The following is a 25,132-nucleotide window of genomic DNA, read 5'->3' as shown; positions in this document are numbered from 1 at the left end:
GGGCCTGAGCACCTCATTCCATGTCCTTCTCTCAAATGCCCCGATACCAGGCCTTGTTATCACATCGGCAGCTACCCAACCAACCACTGTCTGCTAGTAATGGTCCTCATTAGCAGCTATTGGTTCTCCCAGGCTGAACATTATTGATTCCTTTGTGTGCCCAATGGTTGTACGGTCTCTCTGGGTTCTATTTCCACCAATTGTTTACTCATTACCCTCACATCTTCAGCAGATATACCAAATTTTTCTGAGCTACAATCAGTTCTGAAGAAGCCTCATTTGATCTAAAGTTAACTCTGCTTTCTCTGCACAGATACTGCCAGACCTGCGAAGTTTCTCCAGCAATTTCTGTTTTTGATTTGGGTTTCTAGCATTCACAGTTTTTTGTTATTTTTTGTTTATTAAATTCTTTGACACCTTTCTCCTTCATGCTTAACGGACTTTCTCCTTAAATGCATCAGTGATGTTTGCCCCAATTCGTCTGTGTCAAAGTATTCCATATGTTAATAGATCTCTGTGTAAAAATACTTCTTCTCAGTTTCCTGTTCTTGGTGACAATCTTTCATTCTGATTCCTGCTCCCTCATCCCCAAACCCCTAAAACTGAAAACATTCTGTTTATGGTAGTCACGGGTAGACAGTGTAGTGAAGAAGGTGGTTGGTACACTTGCCTTCTTTGGTCAGTGCATTGAGTATAGGAGTTGTGAGGTAGTGTTGTGGCTGTACAGGGCATTGGTTCGGCAACTTTTGGAATACTGCATTCAAATCTGGTCTCCCTGCTATAGGAAAGATGTTTTGAAGTTTGAAAGCATTCAGAAAAAGATTTACAAAAATGTTGCCATGATTGCAGGATTTGAGCGATAGGGAAAAGGCTGAATAGGCTGGGGGCATGTTCCCTGGTGTGTCAGAGGCTGAGGGATGACCTTACAGATGTTTATAAAATGATGAGGGGTATGGATTGGGTGAATAACCAAGGTCTTTTTCTCAAATTAGGGAAGTCCAAATCTAGCGGCCATAGATTTAAAATGAGAGGGGAAAGGTACAAAAGGGATCTAAAGAGTGTGTAAGGAATGAAGTGCCAGAGGAAGTGGTGGAGGCTGGTTCAGTTACAGTAGGTCCAAGAATAGGAAGGGTTTACAGGGACATGGGCCAAATGCTAGCAAAGTGGGATTAGTTGAGTTAGCAAGGGCAACTTGGGATAAAATAGTCTGCTTCTGTGGTATACATCTCTATTGCTCTATATCCAGGCTCCCCATAATTTAGAATAGCCCTCTGTGGTTATCCCATATTTTACTCTTTTCTCGAGAACCCATCCTATTCTAGTTGCTATCTGATGTCACTCTTCGGGTCACCCAGTCGAAGTCACAGCTAAGTTCAGCTGTGTTGTTTTAGAGCCAATACTTTCAGAAGAAGAGCTGAGCTGAGGTTGAGGAGCGTCCACAATGAACGCCACTTTCTACCCTGTGCTGGTGCTCTGTATGGGGTACAACTCAATTGACCAGATGGTGACTTCCCAAGCTGAATTGCGTGCCATTAGCAACTGCAGTGAAATCTCCTTGACTATGCTCAAAGCATTGAGAAATATTGTAAATTGCTGATTTTTAAAATTGAAATGCTGATTTCTTTTTACTGTCATCACGATGTAGAAAATCTGACTTCCTCTTTTCCTGGCCCTTCCACCGGGTCCTAACTGACTGGCCTCACTGGCGAGTTGCTACCAAAGCAAAATATTCTGGTAATATCTGTCAGACCCGTCGGTAATTGTGAAGAAAAAGGCAAGAAATTAATAATTTGTAGGCTTGTCTTTTCATGAGAATTTATGAGGTCAGTGTTCGTTATATATTTGACGCATCTTTGTTATTTCTATATGTAAATTTCACGATAATCTTACTCACAGCCCATCTCTGCTGATATGGAAATGAAAGTAGACAGGCCAGAGGCTGGAAGAACACAGCAAGCTCGGCAGCATCAGGAGGTGGAGAAGTCGATGTTTCGGGTGAGCCCTTGTTCAGGATTGGGGATGGGTGTAGTGGAGCTGCAGATAATGGGGATGGCGGGGGCAGGCTGGTAAAGTGGGGATTGGTGGAGACAGGTAGAGGGTACGACCTGGTTGGTCAATGGGAGGAATGGATCCGGTTGGTGGCTGGGAGCAGTGGAAGGGAGGGGGTGGGGCTCGGGGAGGATACTGCGTTTCTTATCTTTCATTGCCTGCTTCCGCTTGTCCAGTCATCTCTCCTGCTGTGTGTTTTATGCATCTGCTGGAATGCCCATTAGTTTTGCTGGAGCACTCCAAACCTCGGTGTGATTGGTGTTTTTCTTCCCTTGTCCTTGCTGGTTAAGGCTTCGATCTCACTCTGTATCGGGAAACATCAAAAAATGTACTTATTACGGCTGAAAGCAAATTACTGTGGATGCTGGAATCTGAAACCAAAAGAGAAAATGCTGGAAAATCTCAGCAGGTCTGGCAGCATCTATAAGGAGAGAAAAGAGTCTAACTGACCCTTTGACAAAAGGTTTGCTCGAGTTATTTTTAAACGAAGCTAACAACGGAAAATGGGGAAATACGCATGACGAGAAAGTGGGTTGACTTCAGGAGCAGAGAGCTGTTAGAAGAAAGAATGAGATGATGTTCTGCAACAATTAGTGTTAGGACCCCTGCGTCTCGGCGTTTACATTAACCGACAGGCAGCAAATAATTTCAAACCACTGCGAAGCGACAAAAAAAACAGGAAGGATTGAGGACTGTAATCCTGGATTTAAAGAGGATAAGGGGATAGTGAATGGGTGGAGACGTGGTCAATGAAATTTAATGCACAGAGTGGGTACATTCTCCAGGCGTTGTCAAGGTAACAGTAAAGAGGATTGAGGGGGGAGTACAGTGACTGGGAGGCAGGCGGTAGGTTGAAGGTGGAGTTAACGTGGAAACATAAATCCTGGGCATGTTCAGTAGAAACATAGCAAGGCGATTCGATGAAATTTTATAAAACTGTTCCAGCCTTCATCAAAATTTATGTTCAATTCTGGGCAACACGTTTTGAGGAGGATAGGAAAACCTCGGGAGAATGCAGAGAGTATTAAGAATGACCGAATGGTGTGGGACTCCGTGCCATGGAGAGATTGGAGAAGCTGGAGTGGTTTTCCCTACAGGGGAGATGGTCGAGGGAATATTTGATTAAAGTGTTCAAAAATCAAAAGAGATTCTGACGGAGTAGATAGAGAGAAGCTGTTCCGATTGGGAGAAGGGTCAAAAACCAGAGGACGCTGAACGAAGGCGGTTGTGAACTGGTTCAAGAGCGAATTGAAGAAATGTTTCCACTTCAGCGAGTGGCTGGGATCGGGAACGCATTGCCGGAGAGAGTGGTGAAGGCAGATTTAACTGTGGCTTTGGGAAGGGAATTAGACAAACTGCAGAATAGAAACAGAACATAGATACAGAGAGGATGGAAAAGTGAGCATCTTCCGGCCCCCACCCCCACCTTTATGGAACTGACAAGTTGAATGGTGTCTCTCTGTGCACTGAACAATTCTGTGCTCAGTGATTCCTCCTGTGTCCGTCTCAGTCTCTGACTGTGATGCTGGATGGGAAACTTGCTCCAGTCCCTCGCCTCGGGCTGTTCCTTGCTCCAGTAAATTAATCCAAATTCCGGGATGTTTCGCCGTGTTCCTGTGGGGAAATGGCTGCAATTCGTGTGCAATATCTCTGCTGGCTCACCTCTGAGAAGCATTCTTCTGCAGTATTTTTAAAGGAAAAACGTCATTTCCTGAAGTTCCTGAAGTAGGATATTGCCATGAAATGATTACCAGGAACCTCGGTGTCTGGACGATCAAATATCACTGGCACTTGTTTATTTGGCTCCATTTAGAGAGACAAGCGCGAAACATTTCAAACCCCTGCTCTCAACTTTGGATCACATCTTGTTTTCTGCTGTTTACTGAACAACACCGTTCAATTTGTCTTATTTTCACATTTGAATGTATCTGATCGCCATTCAAGTAAACCTTGTTAAACATTCATGCAAACATTAAATGTAAACATGTAAGCACGTATTTCTGTGAAAATCCACATAGAAATCGCCTCTAGATTTGATGTCACTTCACATGGAGCGATAAAGAGATTGTTTTCATTGGACGAAGATGTGTTTGAGGAGAAGGTGAGGTCTGCAGATGCTGGAGATCAGAGCTGAAAATGTGTTGCTGGAAAAGCGCAGCAGGTCAGGCAGCATCCAGGGAACAGGAGAATCGACGTTTCGGGCATAAGCCCTTCTTATTTGAATGATAACACAATTAATAACAAATTATTTTCAGCAGAATTAGAGACATAGAGATGTACAGCATGGAAACAGACCCTTTGATCAACCCGTCCAGGCCGACCAGATATCCCAACCCAATCTAGTCCCACTTGCCAGCACCCGACCCATATCCCTCCAAACCCTTCCTATTCACATACCCATCCAAATGCCTCTTAAATGTTGCAATTGTACCAGCCTCCACCACTTCCTCTGGCAGCTCATTCCATACACGTACCACCCTCTGCGTGAAAAAGTTGCCCCTTAAGTCTCTTTCATATCTTTCCCCTTTCACCCTAAATCTATGGCCTCTAGTTCTGGACTCCCCGACCACAGGGGAAAGACTTTGCCTATTTATCCTATCCATGCCCCTCAATTTTGTAAACCTTATAAGGTCACCCCTCAGCCTCCGATGCTCCAGGGAAAACAGCCACAGCCTGTTCAGCCTCTCCCTGTAGCTCAAATCCTCCAACCCTGGCAACATCCTTGTAAATCTTTTCTGAACCCTTTCAAGTTTCACAACATCTTTCCGATAGGAAGGAAACCAGAATTGCAGGCAATACTCCAATAGTGACCTAACCAATGTCCTGTACAGCCACAACATAACCTCCCAATTCCTGTACTCAATACTCTGACCAATAAAATAAAGCATACCAAAGCCTTCTTCACTATCCTATCTACCTGCGACTCCATTTTCAAGGAGCTATGAACCTGCACTCCAAGATCTCTTTGTTCAGCAACATTCCCTCGGACCTTATCATTAAGTGTCTAAGATTTGCTTTCCCAAAGTGCAGCACCTCGCATTTATCTGAATTAAACTCCATCTGCCACTTCTCAGCCCATTGGCCCATCTGGTCAAGATCCTGTTGTAATCTGAGGTAACCCTCTTCGCTGTCCACGACATCTCCAAGTTTTGATTCAACATTTTGTGTAAAAAAGCGATTTTCTTCCACAGAATGCCGAGATTGCATAGCTATCTTGTTTTAGCTGGTTTATTACTTAGAGTCATAGAGATGTACAGGGAAGAGAAAGTGAGGACTGCAGATGTTGGAGATCAGAGTGGAGAGTGTGGTGCTGAAAAAGCAAAAGCCAAACCCTGACCACCCGATGAGTGGAGGAAGAACGCCTCATCTTCCGCCTCAGGACGCTTCAACCACACAGTATCAATGTGGATTTCACCAGCTTCCTCATTTCCCCTTCCCCCACCTTATCCCCGAGCCAACCCTCCCAAGTCGACACCGCCCACTTGATCTGTCCATCTTTCTTCCCACCAATCCGCTCCACCCTCCTCTTCAACCTATCCCGTTCCTCCCAACTTTGGGGAGATACCTTCCCCCAAACCCCACTCCCCTCCCTGTTATATCTCAGACCGCCCCTCCCCCCTCCCCCCGGCTCATCAGCCTCATTCCTAATGAAGGGCTTATGTCTGAAAAGCCCATTCTGCTCCTCAATGCTGCCTGACCTGCTGTGCTTCTCCAGCACCACTCAGAGATGTACCACACCGAAACAGATATTTCGGTCCATACCAACCCGTTATCCTAATCTAATCTAGTCCCATTTGCCAGCACTTGGCCGAAATCCCTCTAATTGGCTTGAGTTGATGTTAGTTAGACACGTTGTTTGACAAACCCCACACATTATCCCTGTCCATTCACCCAATCTGCCATCGCCATGTAGCAACATGCAGTGGATCCCCATGTCAATTCACCCTGAACTCCGAGGAAAAGATGTACTTGAATGAGGAAGATGTACTTGAATGGGCGGTATGGATCCATACACCACTGCTATGACAGAAGTCATTTCGGACTCAAACACACTGTTTCCCCAGCTTGCTGAGTTTCATGAGCATTTTCTGTTTTCCAGCATCAGCAGCATTTGGCTTTTCTTGGGGAGCTGGTTAGAATAAATATTAAGGGGAAACTCACGGGAGATTGAAAAGGATAAGAGGCGCTGGACATTGCATCTCTCTCAACTGCATCTCTCTCACGGCGTTTCACACTCTTTCCCAATCACCTCTGCTTTTGATGCAGAACTACATGAAGAATAACTGAGATGCTGTTCCTCACACGAGGAAGGTGCCACCAAATCCCATCCACTGGCAATGTCCATCTCCAGTGTGGATTCAATGATTCCTTGCGGCCCTTGTTTATTTCTCATCCCTCTCCGCCTCTCAGAACGAGCTGCCGAACAGCAACAAGTGACAATTCCTTAGGATTGCAGTGACCGCCCTACGTTCAGCAGCGCAGGAGAATTGAAACTGAAAGCGGTTTGAATCAGGAAGTGCTGACTGAGAACTTGGTTTCAAACAGCAGCTCCAGAGTTTCACCGAGGAGGTAGTTTGTCCCATTTCTTTGGGTTTCTTCGCCGATTCGGTTTCACTGTCCGTGTGGACACGACTTCTGCCGCTCCTGGTTACAAGGCGGAGTTGAGAAAAGCAGGAAAAGCAAGTACTCCTGCCCGAAACATCGACAGGAGTTTCCGGACAGAAACTTCAGAGGCAGCTGGGTCTTGGTGAAACTGACCGAGAAAGCTGGAAAATTAAACCTGAATCCGCAAGAGAAGGAAAGTAACCATCAGTGTGAGGAACATCAGGAAGAGCTGAAGCTGTTTTGTGAAACTGACAATTGTGTGTGAATTATATAGATTCCCGGGATCACAGGGAAGACCGCTTCATTCGGGTGAAAGAAGCTGTTGGAATCTACAAGGTAAAATGAAACAGATTACACCCTCCTGATCATTTCATCACATTTCCATGGTCTAATATTTTTATTTTCTGACGTTTTCTCTCCCAATCCAAGGATCGGGTGAAGAAACCAGGGACCTTAGAAATGGAACAGCAGCAAAAGGAGATTTCACAAAACAGGGTAAATTCGCGCTGGGTTGAATTTCAAAAGTTGATATTTCAATGTTTATTTCAGCAAAACACAATTGTAACATTTAATTAAAAGCAACTTACAGCAGAGGTCACATATCAATGAGTGTAGTTTCTCTAAAAACGCATTGTAATTTGCAGCTACAAGACCACGGCATATAGTCACCAAAGGAAATAATCACTCAGCAGCAAAAATGTGTTGATTTCTGTCACCCCGCTTCTGTCTGTTCCTGTCTATTTCATTCTTAAAACTCTACAGGAGGTACCACTCCCTATCACTGGTTCAAAACAAACAAATGTCTGGTAGCATCTCTGGAGAGGGAAACAGTTAACAATTCGAGTCTAGTACGACTTCTTTAGTTCATCAGTTCACTGTCACATCTGTTAGCTGCTGACAAAGGGTCAGTTAGACTCGAAACGTCAGCTCTTTTCTCTCCTTACAGATGCTGCCAGACCTGCTGAGATTTTCCAGCATTTTCTCTTTTGGTGTTAGTTGCTGATGTCTGCTACAGTTCTCACCCGTAAGAATTAAGGCCCCTTTACTGTCAATATGTAGCCGAGATACTTGGCTCCAGACAGCTTCAACTGCAACGTTTTCTTGTTCAGCTTTAGGTACCATTCACCGGCAGTCACATTAGATTGTCATTTTGTTCGGCGATTGCGTTAACCATTATGAGATCATCACAATAACTTCCTCTTCAGGAAGATCTATCTCATGTTCTCTGCAGTAATAATCTTATGAAGCAATGGAAATGCCAGAAGTCACGTGCAATCATTTATATCTCCCAAATGGTGTGCAGAATGTATTTTCCCCTTATTCTATCGTGGGATGTGGGCGTCAGTGACAAGATGAGCACTTGTTGGTCATCCCTGATTGCCCTGGAACTGAATGGTCATTGCAGGGGACAGTTAACAGTATACCACAGACATGTGGAACATCTCCCCATGTGGGCCAGACAGAAGGTTGGTAGATTAAAAACCAATAGAACTGCAGATGCTGTAAATCAGAAACAAAAACAGAAATTGCTGGAAAAGCTCAGCAGGTCAGGCAGCAAAGGTGCAGAGAAATCAGAGTTAATGCTTTGGGATCGAGTGACCCTTCCTCAAAATTGATGATAGCGAGGAAAATGTCAGTTTATATGTAGAAGATAGGGTGGGGGGCACGAGGTAAATGGGTAAATGATGGGGTTAGAGCCTAAAGGGAGTGAAACGGACATTTGGACAGACAAATAAGTGAATAACAATCTGGATAGGAGGGTGAACAGCTATTAATGGTCATTAGTGTCTAACAGGTTGATAATTTCTGATTTTAAAGGCACTAGTGAAACAGATAAACTTTTACAACAATTGATAAAAGTTTACAAATGTGTTGCTGGAAAAGCGCAGCAGGTCAGGCAGCATCAAAGGAGAAGGAGAATCGACATTCGGGCATAAGCCCTTCTTCTGCTGCTCCTTTGATGCTGCCTGACCTGCTGCGCTTTTCCAGCAACACATTTTTAAGCTCTGAGCCCCAGCATTTGCAGTCCTCACTTTCTCCTAATTGATAAAAGTTGTCACGGTCACTATTACTGAAACTAGCTTTCAGTCTCAGATTTGTTTACTGTGTAAGGATTTAAACCCATGTCCCAAGAGCGTTATTCTCTCTCTACTGATGCTGCCAAACTGCTGAGTTTCTACAACATTCTTTGTGTTTGTTTTGGGTTTTTAACATTCATAGTATTTTGTTTTTATCCCCAGAGCATTAGTTTGGCTTCAGGATTACTCCTGATATTGTCACTCCTAGACCATCACCCTCCAAATAAAAAACAACACTTCTTTCATTCAACTTCACTTGCAGTTATTTGCACCATCTTGGCAAATTGTAGCACACTTCTTCAATGGATGGCACAGGCTAGTGAAATCTCTTCAAAGCTTTATTGACATAATTTGATCTACACATCGTTCTAACTTTCTAGGTTTATTTCCAGGCTGCTAATCCAGTCTCAAGGAGTTGCCAATTTCAAGGCTGCTAATCCAGTCTAAAAGTATTGATAGCGGAGGAAGATAGATCCAAATGTCCTCAGCAGTGACTACATCTTCACTTGTACCTGTCAGTCATAAGATAAGCCTGACTAGCTACCAGTGGGCCTGCAGCTGATGAGTACTACCTTACTAAAATCGCTATTCTTAAAAAAATGCTGAGAAAAAAGAGAACTGGTTTTAGTGGTTTTTTAAAATGTTTTGAGTGCATTTTCCACTGCTTATCTTTAACAATGTATTTTACACATATATTATATATTTTGTATTTAGTGAAATATTCTGAAAAGCTTTTCCTCACTGCAACAAGGGCACTCAACCAAAAGGTCTGTGTTACCATATTTAGACACAATTGCACCTCAATTCATCACATCTTACCTTTCTGTTCATTTCTGTCATGTATATATCAAGTTACCCCTTCAGTGCAGCATTACCATTTGCCTCACCTATTAATGTGGTAAAGAGTTACATATTCTAAACACACTTTGAAAATTGTCCTGATTCTCTTTTGGGTTTTTAATCATTTCTTTCCACTTATAGGTCCTGACTGAATTCCCCACAAGTACTCCATAATTTCCATATGAATCCTTTATTAGTTTTAATGACCGCAATCAGTTCAACTCTCAGGATTCACTTTTCAGTTTTTCATCACAGATGTACATTCAGTTTTAGTGTCAGTCTTCTAAATCTTTTTAAACACCCTCCTATGCTTCTATAGCATTTTGTAAGGTTCTTTTTCTATTCAGAGTGTGCAAAGTCAGGATTGAGAATTATCCAGATATTATAATAATATGGACAGTGTAATTTCCGTTTACTCAACATAAGCAGTTATTTCTGTCACTCAAATTTGTGTTTTATTTATTTCAGGAGGAAACACGTCAAAAGATGAGGTATGACATGTTCTTTTCAGAAACTCTGTACAATTTGGAAAAATAACCCAGGATGAGCCAATAGCCAATTGATAGGTATATATGTAAAGCTGTAATTCAAGGAAGGAGGAACTCAAACAACTACAGCTGAGCAGATAGGTTAATTTCCAAGGATGTATACTGATTGGTAGAAGGATTAGATGGGAGTCATTTCCAAACACAATGTAGTGAGTGTCTGGAGTTGATTGGAAAAGCTCAGCAGGTCTGGCAGCAACTGTGCAGAGAAATCAGAGTTAACATTTCAGGTCCAGTGACCACTCCTCAAAACTCAGTTCTGAGGAAGGGTCACTGAACCTGAAACGTTAACTCTGATTTCTGTTCACAGATGTTGCCAGACCTGCTGAGCTTTTCCAGCAACTTTTGTCTTTGTTTTTGTTTCTAATTCACAGCATCTGCAGTTCTTTTGAGTATTATTTGGAGTTCACTATCCAGTTTGATGTTTGTGGCAGAAACACTCAACTTTTTAAACAGGAAAGCTGCATAATAACCTGAAGTGTTGCAACCTGTCTAACTTCAGACCAGATGCTGGGAAGTGGGACTGGAATGGGTGGCTAGTCAACAATGGGCTGAATGGCCATTCTTAGAAGGTTATAACTCAAATTATGACTAATATGTTATCATGAATAGAAGGTTAGATAATGAACATAATGCAAAGAGTAGAGTTGAACAGCACTTAACTATTAAAGTGCTGCGAGGCCCAGTTCTGGGGGATCATCTATTTACAATCTATACCAATGACTTGAGTGATGAGATTGAGGTTGGTGTCTCCAGGTTTGATTGCAGTACAAAGCTGGGTCTGACAGGTTGTGAAGAGGATACAAAAAGGCTGCAATAACATATAAACAGGTGAAGTGAGTGGGTAATAAGGCAGCAGAGAGAGTAAACTCTTGCTCCTACTTCATATGTAAACAACATAATAGCGTAAAACATAGTAAAGCAGAATATTTTTGAAATAGTGAGAGTTTTTAAATGCTATACCAGAGAGTTGGTCCTCTTGTTCAAGAAGAATCGAACATTGGTGGCACGTGTAGCAAGCAATTAGGAAGATAAATGGTTTGATGACATTTATTGAAAGTGTCTTGAATATGAGAGCATGCAACTCTTAATATAATTGTACATGGGTTTGGTGAGACCACATTTGGGATAATGTACACAGATTTAGACTCCTGATCTGAGGAAGGATATACTAGCCTCATGAACAGTGCACTGATGATGCAATAAATTAATTCCTGATGAGAGATTGAGTTAATTGGGCTGAAGTTTTCTGGTCCTTAAAAGATTGAATGAGGTGAACTCAATAAAGCTTATGATATTCAGAGACAGTTGGCATTATAGACATGGAAATGTTACTTCCCTTGACTAGAGAGGCTTGATCAATGAGTATAATCTCAAGACAAGTAATCGGTCATTTAAAACTGAGTGGATTGTGTATCTATGGATATGGTTCCCTAAAGGTTGCTGAGCCACTGATTGTAGTTAAGGCTGAAATAGAAAGATTTTTGTGTTCAAGGGAAATTGAATAATACATGGCGTGGGTGAGAAAGTAGAATTGATCTGCTTAGCCAACAACACCCACATCCTATGAACAAATATATAAGAATCTCCTGTGACCTTATTCAATGGCAGAGCTGACTTGAGGGGTCATATGGCTGACTCCAGATATTTAAATATTGTTCTGTTTAATATTTGCAGGACAGGCAATGAAATTAATGATCTGCCATTAGAAGGTGACATGATGACCACTGGAAAATTCACTGGTCCTTTACCACACACAGTTGAGAGAGAAAACCTGGATACATTCAAGCATGGTAAACATTTATTTTGATACCTTTTTCCCATTGTACCTCATTTTAGATACATTATGTATAAAATATCAAAGGGACTGTTTTCAAGTTCTGTTTAGTTACTACGAATAAAATTTAGCACGGTCTGGAGTGAAATAAATATCTTCATGTTTATGTTCTAAGAACGCATTGCTGAAGCATTTCATCTGGCTGACCATTGTCAATACTGGAATTTTCTCACATGAATCCCTGTTTCTAAACTCATCGATAATTTACACATGTCAGCAATTAGAAACATTTCCTCCTCTCCAATCCCCATCCTCCTGGTACATCTCAACCCTATGTGCCACTCTTATGTCCATGACCAAGGCCAGGACAGGGAGCCTGGAAATGAGGCTTTGTCTGCCTGTTGGGGGAGAGTGGTGAGGGGGATGGATTCAGCCAGTGCTCACTTTGGATATGGGCAGCAAGAACTGGATTATAGTCCATTTCCTGAAAGTGTTCAAGGTGTGTTTCCTCAGTTACATTAGGCAAATATTCCATTCACCCTGGATAAAGATCTTTTATACACCCAGAGAAAGTATCAGCATTGACATCTGGTCGTACTGCAGCACTTTGAATAATGTAATATAACATCAAATCTATTTGTTTGTTTGGAGGTACTTGCAAGTTAAGCAATTATTAACATTTTCGAGTCAACCTGACGATATTTATTTTTCTTCTGTATGACCAGTACTGGGTGATAACATTGCCGTATAATTTTATTAATTGTGGTTGTGTTGTTAGTCTTTCAACAAAAGGAATGTAGGTTCTTTGATTAGGATGCCGTAAATCCCAGGAGTTAGGATATGATTCTCAAGGGGCCAAGCTACTGAGAATTATAGACTGGCAAGGATTGAGAATTGGCAAATTTTCAGAAAATGGAGAGTAGAAATAAATAGGACAATCTCAGTTTGACAGGCTGTGATTAGTGGGGCACCACATGATTCATTTCTTGGGTTCCAGCTGTTCAAAATCTCTTTTGATGATTTAACATGGCAACCAACTGTACTATTTCCAAGCTCACAGATGGCACCAACTAATTAGGAATGTAAGTTGTGAGAAGAGTGAAGAGAGGCTATAATGGGTTCGAGACAGGTCAAGCAAACACCCAAGAAATTGGCAGAAAGGAAAACATGATGTTATCCATTGTGGTAGGAAAAACAGAAAGGCAGAGTGTTTATTAAATAAGGAGAGATTAAGATGCTGAAAGGGATCTGGGTGTTGTAATACATGAGTCACTAAAAGACAACATGTTGGTGTAGCAAACAATTAGGAAGGTAAAGGGTATATTTGCCTTTATTGCGTGAGGATTTCAGAACAGAAGTAAAGTCATCTTTCTGCTAATGTACACAGCGTTCGGGAGTCTGCACCTGGAATACTGTGCATACTTTTGACTTCCTTCCCTGAAGGAAGTTATTTGGTATATAGGGAGTGCAACAGAGTGAAAATGAGGGATTTATTATTCAAGGGATTTAAACAGAAACCGTATTCCAAGAGCACTATTCTCTGGTTCTAATGCAATAAATCTAAAGAAGAAAACACTACACAACCAGACTCAATGGTGACTATATTGTACATCAGGGGCATATCAGAAACAACTACCTGACCATTCAGACCCCTAGGAATCATCATGGCCCACAAACCAGTAAACATTTTTACCAGCTCCTCACAAAAGTTAAAGACCTGAAACCCACATCCAACAGGATGAACTTAATCTACAAGATAATCTGCAAGGACTGTGAAAAGCACTACATAGGACAAACAGGAGGAAAACTGACTACATGAGTCTTGAACATCAACTCAGCACTGCCAGACATGACCAATACACTCTCATTTCCACCCACACAGACAATGAAAGACACAAATTCAACTGGGACAACGTGACAGGCAAAACTGAGACACCCAAGAGAATTCCTTGAAGCCTCACACTCCAAGTGGAGCTCAATCAGTAAACATATTGAACTGGACCTCATATATAAACCACTCAGATACAGAACCAGAAGTACCAGAAAACAGAGACAGACCACCAGCGTTTCACTGGAGGCGCACTGATGATGTCACCTAGTGAGATGAAAAAATGTCTGCAAAAAAATACATAGCTCTGTGAACAAATCTACGACCTCACCCACAACCCGAGCTACAAAGTTTTTCACGATATGTACATTTTGCATCATGCATTTGCAATCCTCCTTTCCTTTGGTACTACTCTCAGATCAAAGAAGGGCTTGAAGAATATGGTAACTCCTTGCACAACTTGCACCATCAGTTCCTTCTATAATGTCAGATGTACTCCATCCAAACAGCTTAAGCTTTCTACTTTTAGGAAGTCATACACACGTCCATCCTTATACACAGATAAATATCCATTCACAAGAACCCATACACACAAATAAGACAGTAAACATGCCCCTCCATAAATCCTCACATTTACAAATTCATGCACATGTATACACTTGGCCTTACAGGGGAGTTTCCGCAATCAATAATCTGGTAAGTAACATGGGAGATGTTTGAGACCCAGGCACTGCAAGCTGCTTTTGTGATATTTTAAACTAGATTTTTACAGAGATATTGAGGCTCCAGTTATGTCTATCCCCTTAGATTTACACAGTACCAAGGTGGGTGGTTTGAGTCGAGAATGCGGTGCTGGAAAAGCACAGCATGTCAGGCAGCATCCGAAGAGCAGGAGAATAGACGTTTCAGGCATAAGCCCTTCATCTCCTCAGATACTGCCTGACCTGCTTTTACAACACCACACTCTCAACTCTGATCTCCAGCATCTGCAGTTCCCACTTTCTCTAAGGTGGGTGGTTGTCTTGTGTGCAATCGCAACATTTTGCAGATGCAGGACATCAGTATTTTTAGTATAATGCTGACAATTGCTCAAGAAGTCAGACAACATCAGTAAAAATAAATGAAGTTAATATTTAATTTTACTGACCCGGGTGTAACTTTTCTTTAGAAACTGAAGTCTTTCTTTGGTTGTCCCTGTATTTTATGCTATCATCCAATCCTCATTTCCACCCTATCAGTACAGCTATTCTTGATATTAATAAACAGGAAATCAAATTTAAAATGGGGAAATTACTGAGAATCACTCCACAGTTCCCAGGGACTGTCTCTAATTCTCTGTTTTCTTCCCATAGTCTCTGTGACCTTAGATATGGAAACAGCAAGTCCCTGGCTTGAGGTGACTCAGGATTTGAAGAGTTTACGATGGACTCTAACAGGGAAATGTCTCCCTGCCACTGCAAAAAGGTTTAAAAACTGTCCTGGTGTGCTGGGATCAGAGGGATTCAAGTCAGGGAGACATTACTGGGATGTGGAGGTGGCAGAGAATCGGTGCTGGAATCTGGGTGTAGCCACACAGTCTGTGGAGAGAAGGGACTGGTTCAGACTGAGTCTGATGCCAGAGACTGGATTTTGGACCATTGGATGGGATAGGAATCAGTTTCATGTAAACTGCTCCTCTCGACTTCCTCTCCCTGATGGTCAGATCCCCAGGAAGGTGAGAGTTTGTCTCAACTATAAATCTGGGACAGTTTCATTTTACAACACAGACACCAAGTCCCATCTCCACACCTTCACTAGGAATAAATTCACTGAGAAACTTTATCCTTTCTTCTGGACTTGGGATGTTCACCATTTTCTGAGAATCTGCTCCAATTCAGATCTGGAGAAGGGGCGGGCCTCAGGCTGGATGCATCATCCCTAATTTCACAATGATCTGACTCCAGGATCAGGATTAGAGTCAGAGTATGGGTGTTAAATGCCATCATTGACAACAAGTTGTCATTAAATAACCAAATTATAAGTTATAAAATCCCAATCTGACTGTAAATTAAACCAATACAAATATAAATGTCAGAGGATTAAAACAATAATTTTAAACCTACCATTTTGTGCCTCTCTTTTCTTCATTTACTGCCAGCTTCAGTCAATCCCACCCAGTCCCATCCTCCATCTCTTCACCTGCTTCCCATGTCTGGAACTGGGATTTCATCTTTGCTCCCAATTTTCACTCTTTTGTTGAGAGCTAGAGAGAGAGAGAGAGAGAGCAAGAGAGAGAGAAATTATTTATTTTAGATATATGTTACTTTGGTAAAGTTTTTTATAAAAGAAATGACAAGGTCAGACTGTCCTTTCAGAGCAGTGACCTAATCCTGTTATTGTTGTGAGAAATTGTTTATGCTGTCGTGGTTTATGCGAGGTAGAGTAAATATTGAAGGTCATTAGTGCATTTCACTTCAAGATAATCAAGGATTGATTTTAGTATAGGCATGTTTCGAGATTGAAAATTTTAGGGCAGTTCAAAGGACACCTGACTGTAGTCAAAAGCAATGTAGATTCTCTCCTAAAAAGGACTGTTTTTTTGGAGTGGCTAAGAGAATAGGTTACCTCAGTAGAAGAGTTTAAGTTGTGCAACTTCCAGACCAGAATTGTTCGGTTTTAAATCTGAAAGTCATTTGAAGTTGACTAAGGCTAAACTCTCAGTTTTGTGAATATTGATCTAAGAAGACTTTCCAAGGTTTATGGGACAGAAACTGAGGAGAATCTGTTAAGTCAACTCAAAGATTTGAGATAGAGATGTGGTGAATTTAGATGGATTAGAATTGCTGTAAAGTGGTGATATTGGGTAACCAGTTGAAACTTTGTTTTACTGAGTATGTTAAGATTTTCATAACTGTTCTATTTCTAGATAGTTTGGGGTTTTTCTTCTGCTTTCATCTTTTGTATAATAAACATCTATTCTGTTGTTAAAGAAACTGCTGCCTCATGTGATTATGTTTCAGTGAATGATTACCATGTTAACTAAATTTAAAAAAAAAGGTCCAACAGACTAGCTTTCGTTATAATTTCTGACCTGTCCAGTATTGCCATTGGCTGGAATCATAGCAAGTCAAAGCTCTTGACCAGGATTTGAATTCATTGAATTTAAGAGGGACCTGTGTCTCTTTAAAATAAACTAGTACTTGAAAGTTTCAAAGACAACACAGGAGTGTTGCGAAGGGGTTCATAGCATGGTTTGGATTTTTAAAATGACTTTGAATGCTGCTGAGAGTTTTCACAGAGTGGAAGACTTAGTAGTGAGTTATTTAAACTTGTTGAATAAAGTTCAAGTGAGAGGTAGCAGATCAATTGAAGGTAGAAGTAAAAACAGGATCCCATAAGGAGATGTCGAAGATGATTATCCAAAATTTAGAATGAGAAGATGGAAAACACAAGTTCTGACGTCACAGCTGGGATTAGCTAAGGTACAGTTAAAAATGAAAAATCTTAATTTTGAGAGGGGGGAAAGAGAATCTTTTATTAAAAAATTGATTTGGAGGGAAAAAGAGAGAAAGAAAAATAAAAATATATGAACTGGAAGAAGAAAGAGAATTGGAAAAGGAAGAAGAAGAAAAGGAAATGGAAAGGGAGGAGAATGAGATAGAAAATAACAATGGAAATGAAGATGGATTTTAGAAAAGATTAACTCCAAAGAGACAGATAAATTAGACAAAATGATTTGGTCAGAGGAAATTCTAGAGGCAAGAAAGAAAGAGGATGATTCTGATTCTAATGATGGATATGATTTAACTAAAACGATTTGCTAGTCCCACCTTGCTTTTCATCCCTGGAGCCAGTTCTACCACTCAATACAATCATAACTGATCTGACTGATTATCAAATTTCATAGGGTTATAGACTCATACAGCATGGAATCAGACCCTTTGGGTCCAATCCGTCCACAACGGCCAGACATCCCAATCTGAACTAGTCCCTTTTGCCAGCATTTAGTCCTAAACCCTTCCTATTAATGTACTTGTTAGATTCCTTTTAAATGTTGTAATTGTACTGGCCTCCACCACTTCCTCTGGCAGCTCATTCCAGACATGCAACAGCCTCTGCATGAAAACGTTAACCCTCAGGTCCTTTTTAAATCTTCCCTTTCATCTTAAATCTATGTCCTTTAGCTTTGGATGTCTGTATCCTGGGCAAAAGACCTTGGCTATTCACCCTATCCGTGCCCCTGATGATTTTATAAACCTCTATAAGGTCACCCCTCAATCTCCAATGCTCCAGGGAAAAGGTTCCAGCCTATTCAGCCACAAACTATATCTCAAACTCTTCAGTTCTGGAAATGTACTTGTAAATGTATTCTGCACCCTCTTAAATTTAACAAAATCCTTCATATACAAGGACAATTTCCTCCTACCTCTAATTTTTCACTCCTTTTCTTAACAATCACCTAGCTCCCTTTGCCTCAAAAAAGTTCAGTGATTGCTTCCAACACCATTTCAAAGTGGTTGTTTCAAAATTTCATGAGCCTCTGAGCACAAAAAAAGACATCTGAAATTTGACTTCAATGGTTGACTTCTGATTTTTAACACTGATCCCATTTCTCGGTTTCCCCATATGAGATATATCTTTTCCACATCAACTCTGTTAAGACCGCTCAGTAACTTAAATAATTTGATCACGTACAGGGTATAAAATGGGCAGTTTATCTGCTATTGCCTGTATTGCACCTGGTAATAAAATTAAAAATTCAGCCCAGAGTGTTCTTTCTCTTGTGGTTCATTGTAGAATTAATTTTGGAGTGAGAAAGACAGTGATGGCGAGCCCTACAAAGGTCTGTCAAGTGCAGGAACACTGAACTCACATTTGAAAGAGAATTTGCTCAGAGAAAAGGAGTGAAAATGTTCATAGAAACACAGAAAATAGGCCCAGTAATATATCAATTGCTCCTTGTGACTACTCATCATTCTACTAGATCATGGTTAATCAATAGCATTTTCCTGTACTGATCGTGTATCCCTTCATAGTCTTTATATGTAGAAATTTATCAAGCTCTGTCTCACAGCCCTGTGGTCAGAGTCCACTGGAGTTTGCCACTCCTCCTGGTCTTGCTCACTTATCTTTTACATTTCTCTGTGTCTTATTGAGTCACAGTAACTGCACCAATGACTCAACTGCGGCTGGATCCATTAGTCATACTTACAATAAACTTTGATGGGGCGCAGAACAGATCCTTACAAATGTGAGCAGTCAGCATTTGTATCACTCTGAAGTGACAGCTTTGCAAACTGCTCCTTATGGACATGGAGCATTCAGACAAGGAAGGCTGTGGAATTCCCTCAGCATGATACTTTGACATTGGGCCTTTTACTAATGCATGCAGTATCAGTCACATTGCAAACAGACCAATGGAGAAGTAAGTGCTACTTGAGTACTGCACTGATCTCCTCCAAGCTGCATATCACTCACAAAAGGCATCATTGTATGGAGGAGCATGTTGCATTACATGTATAGTTCAATCAGCTCCATGCCCCTGTGCAGCCTGTGCATCAGCTTTTTGCTTTGTGCCCTCACGATACTATTTATACACCATGTGTGATTACTTCTGCTTCATGGAGGTGACCATCGATCTGCAATCTGCACTGACCAATGACATCGTTGAGATTGCTTGTGACCAGCAGTTAGAGCCCACACAGTTGTATGCTCTGTTCACTCTGGATGTGGTTGCAGCCATTTCCCCTTCACAGGTCACATTTAGGAATCGAAAGTTCATGGAAGGTAACACAGATTGTGCTTCTCACTATGAATCCCAGCCACAGTCCAAACATCAACAAAGCACAACTGCGACCCCATGAACCTCCAGGTCTCTGTCTTCCTGGCACTTCCCTGAGCAGTCTATCACTATGGATCACATATTCCCACCTAGAATTATGATTCCAACTCTCATTCTTACTCCCCGAGCCTCCATCGCTGCAGATTAGCTGTGCTCTTTGTTCTGATTTTTGTTCTTTTTTGCGATTCTTTCTCTTTGTCATGATTGCTGCACTTCATCATGATGTACACTTTCCCCATCAAGGCCATGGTGTTGGTGACCACTGACAATGATTCTCTTCCCATACCATCCCATGCACGACTCTGTCCCTTATTTTTCTCCCTTCAGCTCCTTTCTATCCTTTGCATGCCAGGTTGCTGCCTCCAATTACCAGTGTTAAGTGGTCATGATCAAACCCATGACCATTCCCCTTGCAGCTTTTCCAGCTGACTGTTTATGAATCACATGGCTAGTTGCATTGGAGCTGCACGGCTAACTGTAGTGTAATGTACTGACTCTCTCAAATGTAGTGAGACAGATATCCTGACTGTAAACTCACCAAGCAGTAACTGACTGTTCCCAAGCCCATGCTGTGAGCAACATCCCTTCACCTTGACTTGTCTGAAGACTACTCCCCTTCAACTTTGAGATATGGCCATTTGGGTGATGCATATGTAGTATATGTTTACCATGTAGGCTGCTGAACATGCTATAGATCTGAGATTAATGAGAATGGTACAGCAACAATGGCTGCTGGGAAGTATGAAAAGCTGCCTAGCTTTGTGTCTGCTGTAAACAGCAAGACAAAATAGATACTATGAGCATCACTGGTCCAATCCATGAACTGGGTGTAAAGTGTCCTTTCTGCAGTATTCCAATAATAGGTCCTGGTGCCCTCCAAAGTGCAGTATTGAATTGCAAATGAGTACTGTAATTAGAACAGAAATGTGCCACGATGCTGCTGGTGGTTTGTATCATAGCCAACAACTGTGGGATACATGTCCATAGTCACTGTCCATGGATGGTGCCTTGAGATATTAGTGCCATTTATCAAAGACAGAGGTCTGGATGAGCAAATGCAAGCTGAGACTTAAATGTCAGAAATTCTCAGTGTCTAGTCTATGTAGTATAGGAAGTTGCATATTGATAAGGTGAGATTACGTTATAATGAGGTTGTTAATGAGTTATAACCCATGCCAATAGGTCTCCTGCTGCTCACCAATGCGAATCTAGGTTCAGCAATGAACATTTGGTTGGAAATTGTGATGTTTTTGTCTTGCTGTTGACAAGTGCCTCTACAGATTTTCCCAAATTTCTTGCCATAGTCCGCATCATTCAGGGCCTGGGAAGATTCCGCCCATGCTCACTTTGAAAGTGCTGGGTGTGAAAAGTACTGCGGATCCGCTAACGCCTGTTTTATGCCTGGTGACAAAAGTGAAAATTTAGCCCAGAGTTAGTTGTAGTGCCAGTTTCAGCCAGAGAATGGTGATGACGAGCAGTACGAAGGTCAATCCAGTCTGAGCGTGCAGTCTCAACCCCTGCTGCTGGAGACCTGGGATTGGAGGCAAAATCACAAACAGAAAATGCTGCAACACTCGGCTTAGCAGACAATTTAGGAGGGGCCTTTCTTCACAACTGAGAGAGAGTTGGATCAGGGAAAAATAGGTGAAATAAGCATTTAGACAGGGTGGTTAAAAAGGCATTTAGTACTCTTGCCTTCATCGTGTAGGAGTTGGGAAGTCATGTTGAGGCTGTACAGGACATTGGCGGGGCCTCCTCTGGAATACTGTGTGCAGTTCTGGTTGCCAGTTATGGGAAGGATATTATTAAGCTGGAGAAGGTTCAGAAGAGCTTTACCAGGATGTTGCCGCGTAAGGAAGTTTTGAGTAAGAAAGAGTGGCTGGATAGACTGGGACTTTTTTCACTGGAATGTTGGAGGTCGAAAAGGTGACCTTATAGAAGTTTATAAAATCACGAGAGGTATAAATAGGGTTAATGGTAGTTGCCTTTTCCCTCAGATAGGGAATTGTAAGATTAGGGATGCATTTTTAAGGTGAGGAACAGGAGATTTTAAAAAGACATGAAGTGCAATTTTTTTAACACAGAGGGTGGTCCACGTGTGGAATGAACTTCCTGAGAAAGTGTGGATATGAGTACAATTACAACATTTAAAAGGCGTTGGGATATGTAAATGTACAGGAAAGATTTGGAGGGATCTGGGCCAGGAACAGACAGGTTGGACTAGTTTAGTTTGGGATTATGTTTGGCATGGACTGGTTTGACTAAAAGGGTCTGTTTCCATGCTGTATGATTCCAACGACTATGAGTCTACCAGCCTGGATACTTCTACCTCACTTTCTCCTCAAAGATCTCAACCTACTGCGAATCCTTTTACAAGGATGCCTTCCTTGAAGAAGCTCTCTTCCTCCCTCTCCAAAGATTTCAGTGAGTCCCTCTCTCACTGCACCCCCCAGGTCATCTCCTCTGCCCCCAAGTCCCTCCTCCCTACCTTTTATCTTAGCCTGCTGGACAAACTTTCCTCATTCCTGAAGAAGGGCTTATGCCCGAAACGTCGATTCCCCTGTTCCCTGGATGCTGCCTGACCTCCTGTGCTTTTCCAGCAACACATTTTCAGCTCTGGATACTTCTATGCTCCTGTCACACACTGGGGAAATTTTACATTGCTGTTCTGTGCGATGTTCAACAGATCCAAGGTTGGGAGGATGATATCCCCCAGTTTGGGATTTGACATGAGTCAGGAGTTAGAATTCAGTCACAGATTTTTCAACTCTAAGTACAGAGAAGAACCCCAATCATGGAAAAAGGCCAAAATTGACGAGTAGATAAGAAAATATAAAATGTATTTCTGGGATTTGCCTCGGAGATAAAAGGAGCCTGTGCAAGTCTGAGAGAGAACAGGAGAGATGGATGAACCAGATTTGGTGAGCTTTGACCAGGTTTACTTGCTAGAGTCTGAAAGACCACTCGGTTAACTAAGTACCCAAACAGGGGTTGAAAGTCTTGGTTTCAAAATCCCATACCCCATTGACCGTGCAACAGATTCACTGCCTTCAATGTACTCAGCTCAGTACTTTGGAATCAATGAAACAAAGCAGAGAGTATAACTTCCACTTCAGTACTAATCCTGTATTAACTCACCAAAAACTGACATTGACAACAGTAGGTATTTTGTGACATCTTGCTTACGACAGATCATTCCCACGTGCTCAGGACCATAAACACACCTCTCCATGTCTTATCCGACCTGAATTTACAACATTTGGAAGAAAATTCAACTAGTCCTTGTCCAACATGTTGTGCTGCGTATGATTAGAATAGACACCGTTGAAAAAAAATACATCCCATATATGGTCAACATCACAAGGACAAAACATTTCAAATTGGATATCGCAAGATAGCATATGGAGGGTGACACTGTGAGCTAGTAGGGAGGATCTGACAGGAAGGACCTTTTTCACGACCAGCCAAGCTCTTGGTCTCGTTTGTAATTTCTAACAATGAGGTATTCTGTCAATTGACTCGGGACTGAACAAGTGACAATTCCAGTGTCAGTAGCAATGTCGTTATGGGTGGGGCTTTATACCTATTTCTGACCCAGCTCCTTTGGAAAATAAATCAACTACTTAAACCCTGAGTGGGTGTGGTGAAACGGTTAAAAATTATGTCCCAATACATGTGTGAATCTAACCGGAATGGAGGTGTTGCTTAGTCCCGTGTGAATCTTATTACACACCTCCCCGTGTGAATCTTCTTATCTGTATGTAACCAGAATGGAATGTGTTTTTTAGCCTTGCTCTGCTGTTCACATGAATGTTTATATCTGGAAAAGAGTATATCAGCTGGAAAAGTCTCCAGTTCGGTGAGTCTGCTCCGGGGTTACGTTTAACCGCCGAGCGTGGGTTGTTGGCAACCGCTCTACGAGAACTGACGGCTCCCAGTTCCGGTAACATGTAGAGTGAGTATAAGCCAGACCCGTTGTAAGTATGAGACCTGGTTGTGGCGACGCTGCGGGGAATAAAATGCTCATATTCTAGCAGACTCGCCTCTTGGTCGTTTGTTCTGTGTCAGACTACTCTCCTGCGAGCCTGGTCCTTGACCTTGAGAATTTTTTAAAACATTTGGCGCTGCGAGCAGGGTCAATCGCAATTGAGGAGAGATTTTGATACAGAACAATGTTTTGGAAAAAGACTAAGAAACCAGAAGAACAAACTGTGGAGGTCCCGACCGTCCCGGGATGGCATGGATGTGGGCATGTACGTGGCAGTTTGTTTGAGAAATGGTGGGGGGCGACCGGAGGAACCCCAGGGTCGCTGCTGTCCACCCTTGAGAGGATCCCAGTCCTGCCGAAGAACCCCTTGCCTGGGGTACAGCGGAGGATGTGGGCATGTCCAAAAAGCTGAAGCGGAGTTAACAGAATTGAATGGGATTGAACTGAACTGAACTAAGTGGAACTGAAGTGAATCAAATTGAACGGAACAAAATGGAACTGAGCTAAATTGAATTGAAATGGACGGAACTGAATTGAACACAATTGAATTGAACTGAACAGACCTGAACTGAGCTGAATTGAACTACACTGAATTGACTGAACTGAAATTAACTGAAACGAATTGAACTGAATTAAGCATAATGTAACACATGTATTGGGCCAAGCAGTGGAATGTGGTGTAAAATTATGTCCCAATACATGTGTGAATGTAACACATGTATTGGGCCAAGCAGTGGAATGTGGTGAAACGGTTAAAAATTATGTCCCAATACATGTGTGAATCTAACCGGAATGGAGGTGTTGCTTAGTCCCGTGTGAATCTTATTACACACCTCCCCGTGTGAATCTTCTTATCTGTATGTAACCAGAATGGAATGTGTTTTTTAGCCTTGCTCTGCTGTTCACATGAATGTTTATATCTGGAAAAGAGTATATCAGCTGGAAAAGTCTCCAGTTCGGTGAGTCTGCTCCGGGGTTACGTTTAACCGCCGAGCGTGGGTTGTTGGCAACCGCTCTACGAGAACTGACGGCTCCCAGTTCCGGTAACATGTAGAGTGAGTATAAGCCAGACCCGGGAGTCTGCTCCGGGGTTACGTTTAACCGCCGAGCGTGGGTTATTGGCAACCGCTCTACGAGAACTGACGGCTCCCAGTTCCGGTAACATGTAGAGTGAGTATAAGCCAGACCCGTTGTAAGTATGAGACCTGGTTGTGGCGACGCTGCGGGGAATAAAATGCTCATATTCTAGCAGACTCGCCTCTTGGTCGTTTGTTCTGTGTCAGACTACTCTCCTACGAACCTGACCTTGAGAATTTTTTTAAAACAGTGGGTTATCAATGCAGGGCTACCAGGATGTTGCTGGGAATGGAGGGTTTGAGATATAAAAATAGATTGGAAAGACTGGGTCTTTTTTCACTGGGGCATAGGAGGTCGAGGGGTGACCTTATTGAAGTTTATAAAATCATGAGGAGCATAGATAAAGTGAATATCAAGGGTCTCTACCCTAAGGTGGGGAAGTTGAAAACTAGAGGGTATATTTTAAGAGGAGAGTAGAAAGATTAAAAAGGGCACGAGGGACAACTTTTTCGCACTGACTGTAG

At 42.0% G+C, this 25,132-nt stretch overlaps 1 protein-coding gene across 3 annotated transcripts; it reads left to right on the top strand.

Moving 5' to 3' along the window:
* The first annotated feature begins 1,686 nt into the window (after positions 1-1,686).
* On the top strand, positions 1,687-24,782 carry LOC122541458 (E3 ubiquitin-protein ligase TRIM39-like). 3 transcript variants are annotated; one of them, XM_087979238.1, is made up of 5 exons: positions 1,687-1,734; positions 1,897-1,995; positions 10,041-10,063; positions 11,795-11,910; positions 13,777-15,067. In XM_087979238.1, exons 2-5 carry the CDS (start codon positions 1,912-1,914, stop codon positions 13,845-13,847), a joined length of 294 nt encoding a protein of 97 aa, XP_087835364.1. In that variant the 5' UTR covers positions 1,687-1,734; positions 1,897-1,911; the 3' UTR covers positions 13,848-15,067. The 3 variants fall into 3 exon arrangements, with proteins under 3 accessions (XP_087835364.1, XP_087835363.1, XP_043534173.1); XM_043678238.2 differs by lacking the exons at positions 1,687-1,734; positions 1,897-1,995; positions 13,777-15,067 and adding exons at positions 5,803-6,990; positions 7,084-7,149; positions 15,075-24,782; XM_087979237.1 differs by lacking the exons at positions 1,687-1,734; positions 1,897-1,995; positions 13,777-15,067 and adding exons at positions 5,799-6,990; positions 15,075-24,782.
* Positions 24,783-25,132: the final 350 nt, after the last annotated feature.

Source organism: Chiloscyllium plagiosum, unplaced genomic scaffold (genome assembly GCF_037043375.1).
Source record: "Chiloscyllium plagiosum isolate Xiang-an unplaced genomic scaffold, Cpla_swu_hap1 HiC_scaffold_35, whole genome shotgun sequence".
NCBI classification, from domain to species: Eukaryota; Metazoa; Chordata; class Chondrichthyes; order Orectolobiformes; family Hemiscylliidae; genus Chiloscyllium; species Chiloscyllium plagiosum.
This window is presented reverse-complemented; position numbering and strand designations above follow the sequence as displayed.